General features: G+C 33.6%; 1 protein-coding gene across 1 annotated transcript; it reads right to left on the reverse strand.

Moving 5' to 3' along the window:
- Positions 1-17,967: 17,967 nt before the first annotated feature.
- Positions 17,968-19,410, reverse strand: tj (Maf family bZIP transcription factor traffic jam). Its single transcript, XM_023165803.2, has one exon. The coding sequence runs from the start codon at positions 19,220-19,222 to the stop codon at positions 18,317-18,319; it is 906 nt and encodes a 301-aa protein (XP_023021571.1). The 5' UTR covers positions 19,223-19,410; the 3' UTR covers positions 17,968-18,316.
- Between the last annotated feature and the right edge of the window lie 1,884 nt (positions 19,411-21,294).

Raw genomic sequence — 21,294 nt, forward strand, 5'->3', positions numbered from 1 at the left:
AGCCCTATCTAGGGGTGGCAGAGCCCTTAAACGAGAATCACGTCAGGCGACAAAACTGCGAAATCTACCCGCCTATACGTCACTTGTTAAATTAAGAATATGATCCCTCCTTGATCCAGTATGTCATGGAGAACGCCCATTCTCTAATTGCGACCGTTTGTAATTTTAATTTCATTTTTAATGGGAATTACTTCCGAAAAGCGGCGGAACTAATGAAGTACAGATTAAAATTGATTATACGGCCGTAATGCCGCGACGGAAGATAGATCTGTCAACATCGTTATGGCTCTGATAGAAATTTCATTTGTTGGATGTAAAGGTTGTTCCGAAAACTTGACAAAAAGTTATTTTATGTTATTCAGGATACGATGGCTGTATTCGATTCACACACAACTATTGATTGTGGTATTATGTGGTACCTTCAATCTTGAGAACAGGAAAAAGTCACAGGGAGTCAAATCTGGTGAATACTGTGGCTGAGGCATGAATATGGTGTTGTTGACAAAAACAATTAAGAACGAGCAATGACGAGTGGGCGATGTTGTTCTTGTCTATCTTTTTGTGCTCAATCTTATCCCAGCCGATGATGTTCTTCGGTTTGCTGGCTATAAATTCCACTAGGCTGGGGTATTGCAGTATTTTCAGTGCCAGCCCCCGTAGTGGTTGATCTCGCCCAAAGTCAGCCCCTTGTACAGGGGATTCGACAAAGTCTTATTATTTGTGAGCACTTTCAGTTCGTTACTGAAGGTCCTCTTTAGGAAGAACATGGTGCAAGCACCGACTCCTGTGATGGTTCTGAAAGCGTGGACCCAAAAGAAACTAGTTGTATTGCTGTATTGTGGATCATTCCTATTCAATAGATTGTTTAAATATTGTAATGTTGTTTCAAATACGTCTATTTTCGAGTGGAAGTTATAATTAGTGTAACAGATGGCTGTGTAAAAAGTTACATGTTTTTAGTTAGTTTCATAGAAATACTAAACCCAAACTATCTTGAAAGTTCAGGACAATTATCATCGCCTGAAAAAAAATGCAAAGAACTCGAAAGTCCCATTTTTCGAGTGATTGTAGATTTAGTGATAGATTCATTCTGATTCATTTCAATATTTTTAATATGATACAAATAATCAGACAATCAAACTACGGGGATATATTCAAAAAGAGATTTAACAATGAAGCAGTACATAAGTTTTTGTGCTAATGGAAAAATACATGACATAAAGTTATTGAAATGGAGGCAAAATGTCAATTTTTTATCTTATTATTCAGGATGATATTTAGAAATATGGATCTGATTGAAGAGAGTAAAAGGTAATCTTAATATTTGGATTCCTTTAATTCATCAGATATGTACTATTCATCTTTGTTTCAACTTCTTCTTTCAATCTTCTTTTTTAGTTTTGAACTTTTGTTGTTGTTCTTTCAACGTTGTCTATTGTAGGTAATTTACAAACGAGAACTTTTAAAAAACGAAACTTGGACTGATTAGGGAATAAACGAGGTCGTGCCATTTAACATGCGATTATCAGTATGATTTCTAGTACGAATAAATGAATATTATGAAACCATTTCTTAATCTTGATCAAACCCTCGCTGTTTTTTATTTCGCATAATTTGTTAAAGACTAGTCGAATGAAAGCAGTTGGTTGGTAAAGATAAAAGGAAAATCATAAACTAACGTTTTAAATTTTCCATTGATTCCATTGCTTAGGATCCGCAATCTCAAATAATTCTTCAATAATAAAATTAGTTTCATACTATACGTAATGACTAATATGTTATGGCAGTCTATTGTGACTCAATTCAAGTTTATTTAAAAACGGGATTAACCGATGCATTCTTCATCGAATACTTCACAGTGTCCCGATATCTCAATATCGTATTGTTTGTAAACATCTTGCATAGTAACTCAATATCCAGTTCATGTTTTCTTCTTCTAATGGGCCGATAAATTCTTCATCTTGAAAGGCGGTCGTTCTACTTATCAATGGAAACGTGTTATGAATGAAAACCTATATTTTTCAGACTTTGTTTATATTGAGTAGAATTTATTATTCGAGTATTACGTCCTTTATCATTTGTTTTCTTATATTTCCTGTCAGGAGTTTTGAAAATGTTGACTGTGATTTGGCGGTTAATATTTCCTTTTTATTTCAACCGCCAAGATTCCTGCAAAACTAAATACCACACTCATAATAACTTTTGAAATATTACAATGATCAGTCCATGCTTGCTTCCTCAATTCCGCGAAAAGTTATAACGTATATATTCGTTATCAAATAATGAAAACTAGTGTCGCATTACAGCTGGTCATTAACCCATCTTGATGTATTGAAATGAGGAGCATATTACCCAAACATGCGTTAGCACTTTTTTAAAATGACACCAATATTACTAATGACTATCCCTCGGCAAATTAGAGTAAAATAAGTTTATATTTCAAAGGTAATTAACCTCGCACCAAATGACAAACCAACAAAGTTGTTATTATTTTCGTGGAAGACATTGTGAAAATATTGTTGAAAATAAATTTTAAATATGTCGTTAAGTAATGAACTATCTTTGGATCAGTATATTATTGAATAATCGGTTTCGCAACTCAACCATTTCTAAACAAAATTGTATAGAATAAAATATTCGTATACCTAACATGATAAACTCCCAAAAACCAGAGAATGTGAAATTATGTTCGAATATAAAAAAGAAACGAACATTGAAAATACAAATGAAAAAACTTTTGATGATAAAATACAGGATATGGTTTTATAAATATATATATGTTATTTAGGAAGCTCAATTTGCGGTTATTCATGAAAGTAACAACTTTTCGGATTTTTTCTTTATCCAAGAGCAAAACAGGTCAATTGTTTTCTCGATTGCTTGAAAAGGTTACTAACATTATTGACCAAAAAATAATAACAATTTAAGATTGGGCAGTAACTTTACCATTAACTTTTTTGTTGAAAGTAGAGAACTGAGTCTTTTAAATAATCTGCTAAGTTCAGTACCTACACCAGAAGAAGTTAAGATTTTATTACTTTCAGGTTTCAAATCATTGCTTTCGTCTATTATTATTTCCATTACTTATATCAACATCATTACTAGAATCACACGATCGATTTCATGGTCACTGTTGTATTTATATCAAAATCTTCTCAAAAACTGATAATGGTGAATAAGGAAGAAAATGCAAGAAAATGATCATGGTGTGAACGAAAAATAAACCGAAATGAGTGCGTATCACAATTGAAGTGTGACGGGAAAGTAAATCAATTTGAGTTGTATTTACGAATGTTGTAATAAAAATCAGACAATTTTAAAACAATCGTTGTCTCTCAACACAACCCAGAAACTTCGCGGTTCCAATTGGTTGACATCATAAAAAACAAAACGAAAATAGGTCAGATGTCTGATTATAATATCCAACTATTGTTTAAGCGTATGTGTTTATACGCCTCATTTCAAAATACTTCATATCCTTTGTAATACCTACACTTTTTTACATTTTTTTTATAACAGTTTCGTAAAAAGTACTAAGGTGATTTAAAGTTTACCTCTGAGTTGATAATTTCGACCGTGGGTGCGAATTTCATGTAATATATGTATCTACCTACATCCATTTACCAAACCGAAAAATTTTCCCAACACCAAACCGTTATTTTCAACACCTCGACACATGTTTCGATCACCAAGCGATCATCTTCAAGAGGAAGATCAAACGATGTTTTCTCTGACCTTGTGAATCAAACCACATTACATCTTTTTGTAACGAGACAAAACGTGCCGAAAGACAACAATCTCGAGTTTCTATCATTCCACATGATCATTTTCAGGGTTCCGACGAAAACTTTCCCCAACTTCCGATTTATCGATCACAATTTGTCTCCTCTTTCTCGGGCGATCTGTTATAAACCAACACGATTACAATTAGTGACGTCGCCGAGAGAATATGTGTCAACGAAGACAAAGTTGGCTGGTGCGAGGGCGAGAATTATTGGGTTCATTATATCGGAAGAAGATTGGATTTATCTTGTTATGGGCAACTACCAACAAACACTAGTATTTACAGGGTGTACCTGTTGGTCAGAACTACTGAAGTGTGGATTGTGACGTTTGGCCTGTTTTCGAAGTATCTATATTTTAACAAAAATAATTATGTTGTTTTGCGTATTCACAAAAAAATGTCGTTCGTTCAATTTTTCGAAAGCATTCATAAAACCTGTGAAATGTATCTGAGCTGCTATTGCATTGGGATCCTAAATATTTCATCATAATTTTTTCTCATCTGTTTTGTATAATTTCCGTACGCCACTGCAAGAGATTGAGGCAAAAACGTCAGTCATTTCTCAAAATTAAGTGCTGCTGTTCAGTATCCTTTTTTTGATATTGCAGTTCACTAAAATCCAGTAGCTCCTTTTGAAATAAACAGTTCATGGTCTTTGAAAGATTGGTTCTTGTAACATGAAGATCACAACCATCTCAATATTTAAACAGAGCAGGTAAATGACTAAACACGTATTCTTCAACAATAGAATTTCATTGTTAAAATCTATCGTGCCTCGACATGAGACCGATACTCAAGTCTACGGACTTACTCAACCAGCTAGATAAAATTGCTACTATTCAGTTAACTGGTTCGATTCGAATAAAAAATGTCTTGTTTAAATTGAGAGGGTTATATTTTTAGGAGTGATTAATTTTTTGGGAAAAAAGTTTGTGGCTTTCTACTACTACATCTTGATACAAAAAATGTGGGAATCCAATGTTTATATAAAGTAACTGTTTCATAAAGGCTTTTTCTTCCAGTTTGTGTGACAGTTACCTCTTTGGTTGATCTACACATCCATGTATAGAGTTACTTCTTTTGAAATTATATTACTGTAGTTTTTTCCCAACACCAAATCGTTATTTTAACACCTCGACACGTGTTTCGATCACCAAGTGATCATCTTCAAGAAGAAGATCATCAAGTTTGATTTTGGTGATCGAAACACGTGTAGGGGTGTTAAAATAATGGTTTGGTGTTGGGAAAAAACTCCAGTAATAGAAGTATATTGAAGAAGAAATTAATACAAATTTTGAAATTATTAAACAACAATAAAAATTAATTGGCGCTCCGGGCGACTTCATTGATTCCAATGGCGCATTTGCTTTTTCAGCTGCAGGAAAACCCGGAATATAAATTGTTGGTGTTCAATTTGGAATTTGAACTGAAATATTGTCTTATTTTCGTGAAAGTGGAGTGTGGAAATTTGTTTTTCATTTTGGTTTCTTGTATCTGTTCATGTATTGGTGAGTTTTAGTCTATTTGCATATTTTCTGATGTCTCAGTGGAGTTATGTATCACATTGAACCTGTTAATTTCTGTAGAACTATTTATGCAAAGTTTTAGTATTTAGCCCATAATCATATTTGAATATTTGATTACGTTAATTCAATTGATTAAGACAGTGACAATGAAATTGTAAGAATGATGCATTCCTGGGCCATGAGAGTGACGTATGATTGAATAATAAAGACACCAGATGTTAATCAATCTCTGTCAGATTTTTCGTTGTTGGGAGGAAACTTTTTACCGCTGTTTTGGTTGGTTTTCTTCAAATATGCAATTGGATAGAAATCTAAAAGTTGACATGCTTTTCAATTCGTCTTCTGATGTAATATGTTCATCACCAAATGCCCTTTGAAATTAAAACCAGAAAAAAAGGTTGTTTTTAATTCAACCACCAAGTTCCTAAATTCACTGTGGGGTATATGAGTTTTTTTGTATTGATGAAGCACTTTAAACAACTTCACATGAGCAAGACGTTTGAAATATTTCGCCAAAGTTCGCAAATATCAAATTATTTGAAATAAATGTGGAACTTATTGTAAATGTCAAATGTTGTAAGAATTTCTTGCTGGTATCTATTAGGTGTGCCACCTAATCTAATAATTTTTATAAAATTAGACTTTGTATAATAATTTTTGTTCAAATTGAATTGAGAGCCTTCGGGCCTTCCTTTTCATTCAAGAACCTAAAAATATGTGAATTGATTTTTTACTCTTCCGCCTGCGAACAAATCATCACGTCTCCTCAGTTTGAGTTCTTCAATTTCACAGAGCCCATAGCTTTAATACACGAAAGACCATACAATAAAGTATCGAATAACAATTGGTTATTATCCGAACATTGGCCCCAATAGCATTGACCTACATACGCGTCTTTCCAGTAGCAAAATATGGATAAACACCTCAGTACACCCCTAACATACGATTTATTTAAAATTAGAACTCATTGAAATTTTTAGATTTCCGATTGCCGGTCATTAGTTTTCTTCCAGTTATCGTACATCCGTTCTGTTTACAGGTGAGCTCAATCGTGATAGGCGCCGGAATGGACCCGCTGTTAAGATGATTCTATAGATTTATTAGTATTAATTATAGAGTCATTATAATTGAACTATTCAAAAATGATTTTCAAGTCACTGATCGAGAGCTTCATTCCCAAAAACTAATCCGTCCTAAAAAAAGACCCCCTTTCTGTGCATACATATTCATGTCAGGTTTTGACCAGCCACACGAAAAAAGAAATTATTTATTTCTTCATGTTGGGAAAAATTCTTAATAACTGTGAGTAAAAACAACAATAAAAATTAATTGGCGCTCCGGGGCGACTTCATTGATTCCAGTGGCGCATTTGCTTTTTCAGCTGCAGGAAAACCCGGAAAAACCTGCAGCACCACATCATCTGAAGATCTTGATCTAACAATGTCCTCTCTCTCATAAAACAAAATGTAGGGTGTCTCCAGAGGCTCCAATAAATTCAATGCATCGCCAGAACACTTCGTGACACGACTATCGTCAAACTTAAACCAGTCCGTTTCTTCTTTGACCAAGGCGTAATAATGATCACATTCAACGCCAGAACCACAGTGAACAATGACTGCATGAATATTATAACAGTGGTCTGCTAGGTTGAAATGTTCATCTATTTCGAACCTTCCAAAGAGTTTCTTGCTTCCGTCAGAGGTTGAGTCTTGTTTGAATATCATCAGTGTTATTATTAGATTGACTGGTGCCTTAGCTATACTTGTTTCCTTATAACAGTCAGTTAGTTTGGCGCATGTTTGACAATACAGTTGATCATCACCTGTTAAAAATTCCATTTTCAGATGATTTAACAATAAGCTTTGCACGGACTGGTAATTAGTCGTATTAGGAAAAGCTAGATGAAGTTCCAGAAATTCACATAAGTTTTCAGTACGTCTTGAACATTTACCGCAAAGTAAACAAGTGAGGATTTTTCCACCAAAAGATTTACAAACACAAGACGAGATGGGTTGTACGGAATCATTCAGTCCAGAGCGGCTGGGAGTATTGATTTTGCTATTGTTTTGCTCACGAAGAGTATTCAACAAGAACCCCAAGAATTCGGAACAATCCTCTTGTTGTCCTAACGAGTATCTAGTGGACTTCAAAGACTCCAATTATTGTTCATAATAATACAAGATAACTGTAAAATTGAATATTTTTTTTGCTATAAAATCTTATGTAATATCGTTTTTCAACTGAAAGTTGAAAGTAATATAGAGCTGGCTGATAGAAGCATATGCATCATAAATGGAAAGAATCAGCTGATTTAAAAATTTGTGGAATTCAGTATCTCAAAAATAATTTTTTGAACTCATTCTCTATCTAGTGGTGTATGAAAATTAAATATGATCTTTCAAGTTTTTAAAAGAAATAAATCTGCAATAGGACTGAAATCCTGAAGGTGTGCAAATTCATATTACCCCTCACCGAGGAGTTTTGACAAAAGTTTTTGTTGAAAACAGGGGGATTTAATTAATGAACGAAAAACCATAAAACAAAGTATCGGAAAACAATTAGTTATCACCCGAATACCGACCCAGTATCATTGACCTACATACGCGTCTCCCCAGTCGTGTTTATATGAATAAACACCCCAGTACACCCCTACGATCCAAAAATACAATTCTTGGATTCCCATCCACCGATCTACATATCTCCTCCAGTTATGCCGCGTTTGTTCTGTTCACAGGTGAGTTTAATTACGTTGGGCGTCGGAATAAGGTGCGCCGTCGCGACGCTGCTCTCCAATAGAATGCTGACGTTGCTTTATTGGTCACCAGTCAATTCTGACCCGACCCTCGCCTCTCTGAAAACGCGCTCGTGACGTCATTCTCATCAGTCCCTGGCTTGATTACGTTTTTTGTGTGCATTTTTGTGGGTCGGATCGATGGAAAGGTACAGGTAGAGTGTTCTCGAGGGGGATCTTCGATTCTTGGTCGCAGGATTTTCTGAAATTAGTGATCTCATTTCCCCATCAGTCGTACTTTACGATTGTGTGTAGCAGCTTGGTAACTTGTATTTATAAATTTTGACTGCAAATTGCCATCGCCTTGACTATGCCTGACACAAAAATGCGATGTTTCATAGATCTTTCATCTTCCACTCCATTAGAATGTACAACTTTCTTCCTGGTGACTCAGCCATTGTTAAACATCCAGTCAGAGCAGTCATGTATCAATGAATCAATCTATTTTTCTTTTCAATTTTTTTGGGATATTATGCCCCTTTAATGAAATGAATGAAAACACTTTCGTCTAATTTCAGCTAGTCAATTCATTTTTACGATTTGAATCCCAAAAATGTGGTTATTTAGGGAGTTTGTAGGTGAGATGGATAAGGAGGTAATTAAATGAAAAGGGGTGCCAACTATAAAAATTCAATACTGGAGATCATAGAAATTACCGGGGCTGTGAAACTTATAAATTCAAGAGTGGAGTTGCTCGTTTAGGGTCATATATTTCGGATTTTCAATTGATTTACTAATTTCCATGGCTTCCAACAATATCATGTTCGTCCCTTTATTACGTGTGTGTAGGATTTTGAGATTATCTTCACTTATCATCACAGATGTTCACACACTGTAGAGTTTTTGTCCAAACAGACGTGTTCTATGAATACCTGATTTTTTTTATTCAATCTCGTTTGGGGTTTGTATCTTGAATTTATGAGTTTGACACACCCCGGTAATTTCTATAAGCTCAAGTGTTAAATTTTTATAATTGGCACCCCTGTTCATTCAATTACCTCACCATTCAGCTTATCTACAAACTCCCCATATAACCATATTTTCAGATTTAAATTGTACCTATTAGTTAGTTTTCATACTTGATACCTATACTGAAAATTAGACGACAAATAATAGCATCTTGCTCTGGTGGTCGAGAAAAAATACATCAGGTTTATTATATTGTATGAGCCTGAGGGTGAGGAATGAATGGTTCCAACAAATTCGGTACTTCTCATTTCCCACAACGGGCTCAATATCTCCAGGAGCGTAGGGCGGCACCTTTGGGGTCGCGTTATGTCGACGGATATAGGCTGAGTCGCCCATCATGCTGTATGGAAAAAGTCAAACAAAGGGTTTAATACAAAATGCATATACCAGCAAAAAACGAATGACAAACACCTCATAAAAACATAAAAACAATTATAAATAACAGGAAAATGAAAAAAATTCCTCAGAAGTGATGCACTAAACTACTATTGAACTACTATTTTTATGTTTTCTAGAATCGAATAATATAATTTGGAGCCCTGAAGTTTGGGGCATTTTGATTTAGTCTGAGTTTTGTTGAAGGTACAATAAAGTTATTTTCATGTCTACTGTTATACTCATGTTTATAATCAACATGGGGGAATGTATCTTTTTTTTGTACATATATATATATATATATATATATATATATATATATATATATATATATATATATATATATATATATATATACATAATTCTAAAATATAAAGGGTAAGGTTACTATTTCTAGGTCTTTGACTGCGTTTCTGCAAGATGTTCGAGAGCTCAAATCCGCAACATTGAATGAACAATATTTTTTTGTGCTATAAAAACACAAGACGATAAAGTTGATGTTCCCCGAAAGATCATATCATTTCTACCTGTTCAGGAATCAAAATTTCTTTTATAATCCTAAATTGATAGACAACTGTATGAAGTTTGGAAACAAGATCCTCGCAGTTAGACTTCCAATTGAGATTATTATCGACATTTAATCCTAGAAACTTCGTTCTTGTGACATTAGTGTAGATCATAGGAGAACCAAGTGAGATAAATTCACAGGTTTTCTGGGAACTATGAAATCTAAGGCATTTCGGTTTTTTAATATTTAGAAAAAGAAAGTTCGCCGAGAACCAATTATCAAATATTGATACCTAAAGTTTCGTCACAGTTTTCGCATGTTGGAAATTATAAGTGAGGTGTCATCTACATACATAGTGAAGAATGCTGGCACAGGGAGCTTTTCGAAGTCGTTCATGTAAATTATGAATGGCAATGGGCCAAATACTGATCCTTGTGGGACGCTCAAGTCGTTTTTACAGTACCCAGAAGACTCGTTTTTAATTGAGACACACTGCCATCTGTCACAAAGATATGACCGTATCCAATCCAGAGTATCCACATTAATGACTCAGACTACAATCACGTATGTCACATTCCAAGTGTTTGCTGTGCTCTATTTTTTTTAATACCAGAAAATCGACGAATACGCAAAACACTTCTAACTTTTATGTCTCTCATCAATAAAATATACAACGTGCTAAAAATATTTGAGATCAAAAATTAAAATCACAAAATAGTCTTAGATCACCGGGTATTGTTCAACTTACTCGTGAAAAGTTTCACTTCAACAATGAAATAACCCGGTCATTATATCTCCATAAAATTCATTCTCCGTTTTAATACGACATACAATGTTATGAACGTGCCCTTTGTTAGTAATATTAAATGCAATAGGTTAGATTACAGTAAACTGCTGATATATTTCCTTCTTCATAACGCGGTTTAGGGTTACAGAAGTCATCAGAAACGCCTCGATGTATTTTTGCTGACTGGAACCTTCAGATAGTGTCACCTTGCCGGTGTATAAGAAACTCTGAGAATAACCTTTCCCAACAGGCCTTATCTCGTCAGACATAGTTTCTTTATGAAGAATGTTCTTTGTCCGAGATTGATTGCGGCGAAAAATTTATACAAGCTCTGTGCAAACAATGTTGAAAACATTTTCTGCAACGGAATTTATCCTGCATAATTTCGGTAGAGATTTAGAGACAAGAATGTGTTGCCAATAAAAATCCCCAATAATTATAGTATGAATAATTAATTATGAATATCCTCACAACTTATTGCTAGAGAAATATTCGTAACCGAACATAAATAATCTGCGGATAGTCTAGTGTTGATACTTTGCATCCGGCTGAATTTTGTACTAGACTTCAACTTGATAGTGAAGAACAACTCCTGAATATTCCCTTCAAATCCGAGTGAAGATTCTTAATTTATTCAAAGATAAATTTTAATGAAATATTTTCGACAGAAATATCGATACTATACGCCATAATAAGTTATTACACCTTTTGTTAATTATAAGTCTTTAAAAAATGGTAACTTGCCTCTTTAGTATAAGTCGTTGATTCTCAGACATTCAGTATTCAAATGATAAAAGTCATATGTTAAACAAAAATTGAAATATGACGGAATTCATCGTAGCTACTATAAAAAGAAGTATCACTTTTATTGTTCATCATTAAATTGTATACAAAAAAGTTCAGAAGGTTTCTCTGATATAAGTCACCGTTTTTAACTGTAAAACCGATGCTGATATTTCTAAAAAATCTTGTATTTATTGAAATACAGGATTTTTAGAGTGCTAGTATAGAGAATTTCGAAATGAACCGAAAATACTATATTTGATTTTATCAGATCTTTGTGAACTTTGGAAATATTCATTCTTCTTTCCGCAGGATAAACCATCTCAATATTGTGTCTATCATTTTCCAAAGGCTGTTCGACATTTTGTAGTTTATGACTAAATATTGAATGTCTTACAACAATTACATCAGAAAACATAACTAATTACGTAAAATGACTTTTTTCTGAGGCTAAATATCCTGATACAAGGTCTGAGTATCTGAACACCATTACAGTGATGCTATATATTTGTTGAAGCGCCTATATCCAGAAAATTTTTCATTTGCGAAGCCGAACTGTTGTTGAAACAGAACTTGTTAAAAATAACAATAATCTTTGTCGAAGACATATTACAAGTCTGGAAAATTATGTGATTCAAAGAGAGTATTTATCAGAATTCTTACTACCTAGAAAATAAGCTTGATATTATTCAAATTGAAATGGAGAAGTATGAAGTTGATATTGCTTCTGTTATGGATCATTGGTCATTATGGCCAAGTTTCTGTCAAGCCTAGAAAGTATAGTTTAAAAGTAATTATTTCAAATCAAACGTTTCTTCATCTCCCCTTAGTGGACGTTTGAAAAAGCTCTATACATAAACTCCACTACGAAAATTTCACTGGATTCATAGCGCTGTCATAATTATATGGTTGTAAACACTAATCTTGAATAATGCGTAAATCTCTAGACGTCTTGAGGTTAATTATTCTGTGTGGACTTTAGGAATACATATGCATATTCATTATATCAGATAATCAATTTGTTTATTTTAGTTAGGATCCACTGTGAATACAAGAAAGCTATGTAAATGTTCAAGCACTCATAACGCTTTTACTATTTATTTTGATTGTTCGGATGTTCCTAATAACCATTTCTTTCTTCTATTATTCATTTCAGTGGTGTTTTCCTTCGCCAAGTTGATATTATCGTTACTTTTCGATTGGGTATTTGCATTCCCTAACAAATTCATTTTTTGTCATAATGAGTTGGACCCCGTCAGTACACAATGTTGTTTACATAAACCTTCACAATCAACTTTTTGTACAACTGTGACTTTTTAATGGTTATAAAGAGTATTAAAAGAATATGTTTACAAAGTGGCGTGTTGAAAATATTTTTAACAGAAGGGCGTAATGCAATGTATTTATTAAAATATAGTCAATGTTTTTTTTTCAAAAATGCAAAAATAACGACCTATTTTCGTGTTTGTATTAGAAATTTGAACAATCAATGCTTTATCCATTAATTTAATGTCTTCTATTAATAAATGGAACAGCTCTTCACTGCTTCATGAACACACAATTCCTTACTATGGTTCTTCATTATACAAGACATTAAATACCAGCAAGAACTATAAATGTGACTTTGAATAAAACATCCAAACGTCCGTACAATATCGTTTTTGGAACATTTTATGGAAGGTCTTTCAAATTTCTGATTGAACACATTTCAAATTGATTGAAGAATTGAGAATAATTGAGAAAAAAAGTGGCGATATCAAATGCCCCCTAGATACACATCTTCCATGCTTCTGAAATATACGATATTTTTTCCTAATGTAAAAGAATCTCCACCAACCTTATCGGTACCTGGTTCTGTGTGGTTTGGATGCATTTTTGATATGGTGTACTATTATTCATCGTATACTTATAAAAAATGTCGTAGTCAATAATTCCAGAAATAGAAAGTTTTCGAAATATAAAAAACGGAAGTAATCGAAAAATGGGACAATCCTTGAGGCTGTCAAATATTTATGTGGCCTTCTATTTCTCCTCACCAATCAAGATATAAGCTAGATCTATCTCAAGTTTTTGAGGTAAAGGGCATAGTAAGGTCTGTTCTCCTCTGCTTCTGGAGTTTTTTCCTGATTTGACCTTCAGATACCCTTGATTCTGAGCCACTTGCGTCGAAATGAATACAGCGACCTCAAAAATGAATATTAAATATATTCTCGTTTGATTCTGGAAGTTTCTTTCGATTTGATAAGAGAATGTCCATTAAAAATTCGAGAGGTAACCAGAACTTCCGTTCTGGTTATCTCTAAAAATGTACATTCTGGACTTTGTGCCTATGTACACTCCTGATCAGGACGATGAAAAGTACAACATATCAAAAGTGCATCCAAAACCACCAGGAATCAGAAACTACAAACAAACATTTGAACTTGATCTGCAAATTAATGATTTTTGCAAAAAAAATTTATTTTAAAACTGTTGAATGATACCTATTCCAGTTACCGATATCCCAAGCGGAAAGTAGTTGTTTACATTTCCCACAATCTATTGAAGGTGTAGTGTAGAGGATGAAAAAGAAAATTACTTTCAACACTAGCAAAATAAACTAATTTAACACTAGACTATATAATTGAATAATTGATCAAATTTATCTCAATCGGTTTTCAAGTTTCCAACAGAAATTAATTCATGAACATACATTGTAGTTGAATGAAGCATGTGCCGTCAGGGGTCAGTAATAATTACTTGGGTTATTGAAACTGCAAAAAAATGTTATCTCCACTTAAAACATAACATAAATTTCCACTCGATAGCAACCGAATGACCTGATCCTCTTCGATCTTCCTGTTAGAATTTAATAATGTTCGATGTGTCAGAAAAATTTAATTATAATCAAAACTTTTCTTATCAATAAAAATGATTCGTTGATGCTCGATATGTAACAAGTAAGACTTTATCAGTAATTATTTTAATTATTTCACCTTCTGTGAAAAACATTTTTGGCACGAAAATTTATTTCTCATTTGACGTATTTTGAAAACTTTTTTAAATGGAAATTGGGAAAATGAATAGTTCCAAATGAAATTCAAAACAATTAAAGAGATCAAAATCTGGGCTGGTTTGCCCTACTGCAATACCAAAAGGTGAATGACGAATAAAGGGTTATTTTGATGTTTTTCCAAACCACCGAGTCACATTTTCATTGAAAATTTATTAGATACGAACCAAATGACACACTGAGTTCAATACAAAACACTCTCAAGAAGAGAAAGAAATGAAAAATGTATATTTTAGTGGACAAAATTAGAATTGTAATAATACTGAAAATTAGATGATTTTCATAATGTCTTCCATTCTCGTGTTTTAAAGAGGTCCCTTAAACATTTTATTAATTATTTCAATTTTAAAATTGACAATTTTTCCTTTCAGTTTTTTGACTAGTATCTAATAATTCAACGATAGTCATTTGGAGGAAAATCAGTTTTCATCGACCTTTTTTGGGTGTTTTTTACCTTCCACAATCTGAAAAACTATGAAAATTATAATGGAGAACTTTATACAAGTGTAGAAAGGGCAAACTTTTAGTTCGCCTCGATGAGTTACTGCGTAAAAAAGAAGTATTTTTCACGAAGAGAAGTGTTTTATTTATCAGTAACTTGTCGTATTTAATAAATTTGCTTATCAAAAAAAATCAATTTTTTTGATAGGCATATTTTTCAGATTATGGAAGGTAAAAATACCCAAAAAAGGTCGATGAAATATCGAATAATGATTCGTACACAACATGTACTCGTAAATGCCGAAATGAAATCAAATAAATTGAAACTGAATTGAACTGTACATTCATTCATTCAACCAGAAAAATCATGAAAATAGGTTACCAATTAAAGTAAATTTCAATCAATGATAGGATTATTTTTGTTATGTTTTTGAAGAACACTCATAATCAGTTACTGTTCAATTTGACATGTTTTCACGAAGGAATAAATTTGAACCAATGAGCCAAATTTCATTTTCAAATCAAAGTATATGTGTGAAAAATACCAACTTTTTCAAATGGTTTTTTTTAAATTTCAGTCAAAAATGCTATGATGCCTCCTTTCGACAGCTATTAAATGACAATCATGATTGTTATTTATTATCGGTCGAATCGAAAACAGACTTCAACACCCTGAAACTGCTAAATTCTGTCTAGAAAAGAACCACCCACCTGAAAGTAGCCTTGATGGTCTGGAATATGGAAACAACATAGGAACTAGTCTCTCTTCTCTGAATACTTCTGTGCGACTCACCTAACTCGCACAAGTTGCGACTTTTGAGGGTTTTCAAATTCAAATATTTTCAGAAATAAAGTTTTTTGGCTTTCTGGTTCACAAACAATCGAGTACTATTCAACTTCAAGCAAAAAACAGAGATTTTTGGTATGAAAATAATCTTGAATCACAAAAACTAATCTGCCCTGAAAAATATCTTTCCCTTCAATTCAAATATTTTTACTTTTGTACGATAATTTGAATAATGTTACGCTTATTCATTGAATTATGAATTATTGAACAGACTCTGAATTGGATAAATTAATACTCATCAACATACTATAATTCGAGATTATTTTTCTAATGCTCCAAGAAAGTTTGTGACTACCAAATATTTAAATGATAAAAAAAAAATTTAGTTTTTGTGGATCACGAAAACATGACACAAACAAAAAACTCTATATTTTACTTCCATAGAGATTATTGGTTGAAAGATTGAAGAATATATGAAACCAAAATAATTATTGTATAGCAAAACCTGTTGCAGTTCAGTGAAAATCTCATAATAAAGTGTTTCTTAGATACCTACCAATATAAATTTATTAGTCAGATTGGAATATCATATTGAAAATTTATATTTTTTCGCAAAATTTGTATCTATGTTAGTAAGTTGTAAAATAAATTGACTATTTGGAAAACATTTCAATTCACCTTCAAGCCTCCATTTTATTCTTTTGTATTTTTCCGAAAAAAAGGACGTAAAAGGATTACAATTTTTTTAATGCTAATTCTGCGTGAAAAATCATTTAAAACTATTATCTTAAAAAACATTCTCTCTCTCGAAATCCTAGCTAGTTCAATTTCCACGGCACATTTTTCAAAAATTATGCAAAATCACAGAAATTAAGTGATTATTTCAAAGTATGGGTCTGATTTTTGTTTAACACAAGCCATTAGGATAGTTTTTATGAAACCTCATTTTCAAAATGCTTTATTAATTTTTTTATCTCGTGTAATCTGATATTTGAAATACTTACCATGTTTATACCAAATGAGAAATATTTCCATACCTTTTACCACAACATTATTCAAAATAATATGTCGTATGCTGAATATTTTATAGAATACTATATTAATAATTCACATCTTGAATTCCTATTTCAAAATTGAGAAAAAAGTCTGTATTTCACCCTGAAATATTTTATTGAAGATATCAACTTTTCGATTTTGTGATAGTAATTAGAAAAAAACATACATAGGTATGTATAACCATATTGGAATATTAAAAATTTAAACCAATGAATCCAGAATAATATATATTCTGGTTTGTAACCAAATCTTGGAAATTGAAGAATTGATTTTTCACACATGTTATGAATTTAAAAAGTTAATAATGCCATTTCTGATTATTTTACTCAGAGTAATAATTTCAAAGAAATATCGGGATGTCAGGCATCTATGGATAAATTTATAACATAAAATATTGTGTTGAACTTGAAAATTTCGACCTGAAATATATCAATATTCATAATGGAAACACTTCAAATCAAACATTAATAAAAATATAATATGTTCCTCGGAAATTCAAAATATTTTTACAAGACTTCAAATATTTTCATTCAATGATTTGAGGAACTAATAATTTTTTTATGAAAAATATATTCCAGTACATTTAAGATTTTTCATTAGTTGGAAAAGAACTTGAAAATTGATAGAAATTATACAAATGATTTAAAAAAAATCATTCATTTATATGTAGTACATATTAATTATTTTTATGAAACCATAAAAATCATTGCTATTATTGAAAGGAAGAAAGTAAATCAGTTAGTATCAAAGTGATATCTGTAATCATATTTTCACAATGAAATTTAGTATTGCAAAAGGTTATCACATAATGTAAAAGTGTTCTGAATTGATCCATACTCGTGTTAATAATACCAATAGAAGAATAAACAATTTATCCATTCATGATACAATTCTTTACTTACTTGATTTATCTCATGCCAAATGTTGAAAAGGTTACGTCCATGAAATCTCATGAATTTTTCAAAAATGTAAGTTCAAATATGGGGTTAACGGTATTGTCATGATATTATTGAAGCTTGAAGATTCCTGATCGTTACTCGGAAGCACCTAATGAGGTCAACATTACCAAAATAAAATAAAAAATTATGTATGAATACTAACAAATGTGTTTACTTATTTCCACTAGACAATTTTATTTACAGTATAATAACGTAACATATATTATATCTTATTGACACAACCTTTCAGATTCAGAAAACACCTGATTGATATAAAAATAGATATACGAAAGAAACAACTAATAAAGGAAGATATGCCATTCACTTTGAGTGATATGATAACAAATCAAAACTTTGAACGAAACTCTCAACAGTCTTAATCCCTAACTGAAAATGGATTGTGCGAATCACTCCTTCAAATATTGAAGTCACTTTTTGTAGAGTTCACGGTACATCTTTATCAGTTTTTATGAACCGTGGGGCCGAAAATCACTGAATCCTTCGACCCGGGAAATGATGTCATAGGTAAAACTCCGGTGAACTCTGCCCGTCGGAGTTGAGGCTGTTGCTGAGGTGCGGGGGCCTTCCAAGCTGCAGCCTCTGCTTCAGCAGATCTCTCTCCTGGGAAACCCTGGCTAGCTCCGACTTCAGTCTGTGCAGTTCGAGTTGGAGATTCCTGTTGGTCAGCTCGAGGTCCTGTCTTTGCTGCAACCTCTTCGATCGGCAGTTTTGCGCGTAGCCCCTGTTTTTGAGCGTCCTCCTCTTCTGTTTCAGCCTCACGATTTCCTCCCGCGGACACCCGTGTAGCCTCTTGTTGAGTTCTCTAACCGACAACGACATCAACATGTCGTCGTTCAATCCGATGTCTTCTGAGCAGGTGGAATAGCCACTGTTGTGGTTCAGCCTCGGAGAAAGAGCACTCGCCCCGGAACAAACCGATAGCGGCCTTTGGTTGTGGATAATATGATGGTTGGGAGTGTCGAGAATCATTCCCGATGGAATGTACTCCCTTCTTTCCCAGTCCGGTTCGCCGCCCATGCAGTGTAGGGGTCGGAGGTCGAGAGGCTGTGGATCTGCTCGCATACTCTGGGGAAACCACAGCATCTCCTCCATCATGCCAGGGGGTCTACAAGGAAGCGGGGAGTTGTTCGGGGGGGTGTCGGGAGGCGTTCCAGGGTCGTTCATCAGCGACATATTCACTAATACTGGTTGTTGAACGTACATCGATTCGGGTGGAGGCGAAGGTATCCTTTTATCGTCCCATTGACTCCTGCACAGCCTGCTGGACGAATCCTCCTGCTGCAACCAAGTAGTGTCGGCGTCAATCATTTGACGTTTGTCCTCGCGTTTAACAGTCACATCCTCGAAATGGTCTAACACGAAGTCCTGCACATATTCCTCAGCCAAGTTTTGGGTCTCCTCCATCACGAACACTGACTTTATTCATAAGCACTGCACCCGGCACTGGCCCGTGGCTTTTACTTCCGCGACGGCGGTTGAATTGGGTTTGGGAGCAGAAACTGAGCTCTGGAAAGTCCGGCTGGAAGGGGCGGCGACTGGCAAGCGCCGCCCCTCTCAGCAGGATAGGTGCCAGCGATTTCACTACGGAAATTTGTTTATACCTCAATAGCCAGTCAACACTGAGAAAATTTGAACCATATTGTTGTAAAAGTGAGCTTTATTGTGGACATGTTATATGCTCATGTTTCACGGAGAGTTTGAGCTTCCTTTTTATTGGGATCGCCCTCGTTTGATTTGAAACTGCGACCTTTATCTGATCTGATTAGATGGTTTTCTGATATATTCGCTTTTCACTTATTACGTACTTATTTTATTCAAAGGAATCTGTGACATGGGGATTATATTCTACGGGGAATTCAATAAATCGTTAATCGCTTCTTTGGAAATTATTTTCACTGTGATTGACCACGAAAAACTAATTCAATGTCAGAGAAAATCATTACCTGATAGTTTAAATTATAATGAGTGAGAAAGAATTACTTTTCATTCTTAGTGGATATTTTTTGCACAAATGTAACCAGGTTCCATAAAAAATATCACCATTTTCTAGAACTCTTGAAAATGTTGAAAATTGTAATTTTTCTGAAGAATAGAAATGGAAATTTTCGGCTAAAGTTGAAAAAATAATCATATAAAGAATTTCAGTTCAAAAATTTAAATCCTTCATACCTTCCTTCAAGAAAATAGTGATATGGAAAAGTGGAAACATACTTCAATTTTATTCCTGAAAGGGGCATTATCTTTGTGGGATATAAGTTACTTTCATAATGTAGAAGCCAAGAAGTACATCATTTAAAATTGCTTTCAATTCTTTTTACAATAGTAACCTAAGTTTTCAGTTTTCGATTACCTATCAGTTCTTGAAAAATCGTATTCGAAAATTACAGAAATAAGCAGAAATTGTTCTTCATCTTCATATAAAAATGTGGGAATCTTCCAAAAAGTAACTTTCAGACAAAAACTGGAAGAAAAATCCCTTTCGAAACAACTATGTTCATATAAACAGTGAATGTCAAAACTAGGAAGAGACTTGAGAATTCTATTTCGGAATAAGACACTTGCCTTATCGCCTCTTCAGGAAGAAAGGTTTGTCTACATTGAGGGTGTACTTCATTGTATCGTCAGTAGAAATTTTTAAAACAGCAAAAATATCCTAAAAAAATTTTAATGTAATTAAATAGTGAAATATCGATTTGGGTTCGTCAGATGATACATATGCAGTCTTCATTTTCTTACTACTTCTTTGAAAATGTTTTGAAATTAGAAGGTTTTTAAAGACAAGAATTATTCACAAAATTTCAACGATTTTACCAAATCATTTAATCGGTTTGACTTGTTGAACTGTTTAGCTACGATTTTAATTATTATTAGATCTCTTGGAGAGCCTGCCAGTTCGTCAAGAACAGTAGCAGAGCAGATGGGATTAATACACGAGAGAAACCCACTGAAAATAGTATCCCCCTAATGCAGTTTTGTATCAATACCATTGTTCATTTCATCTGAATTACGATGTGAGTAGGTAGACTAAATTGTCGCTACCTGTGACAATCTGTAGGTGCCTTAATATGATTGAAGACGCTGTCTGTCAATCCTCTTATAACTCATGAGCTTCTCAAATTGTTACAGAAAGTAATCAACTCTGGAAAGGGACTATTACACATTTTCAGCGAATAATGCTCCACCACACCAATTTTTTTCTCGTCCAACACTAATTGATTGAAATTTTTCAAGACAAAGAAGGACGAAAACATCCCCCTTTACTAGGTCGCCATCTATGGGATCGCCAGAGAACTGAAGGCGGTCAGTTGCAAAACCAAGCTCAATCACAAATGCATTGCTGGACTCAACTCCTTTAGATTTTTCTCTTCTTAAGTCTTTCATTGGATAAGGAAGGAGTACGAAAGCCGAGTACTATTGCTGTTTGGACTACAATGGACCACATTTTCAGTAGTTTTTGATTTTGATTGACATCCTGT

The sequence above is a fragment of the Leptinotarsa decemlineata genome, unplaced genomic scaffold (genome assembly GCF_025532065.1).
Source record: "Leptinotarsa decemlineata unplaced genomic scaffold, Ldec_3_MD MMD2_tig00000882_RagTag_RagTag, whole genome shotgun sequence".
Lineage (NCBI taxonomy): Eukaryota > Metazoa > Arthropoda > Insecta > Coleoptera > Chrysomelidae > Leptinotarsa > Leptinotarsa decemlineata.

Coding starts and splice junctions, on each gene's coding strand:
- tj (XM_023165803.2), bottom strand. CDS start 19,222: ATGGAGGAGACCCAAAACTTGGCTGAGGAATATGTGCAGGACTTCGTG.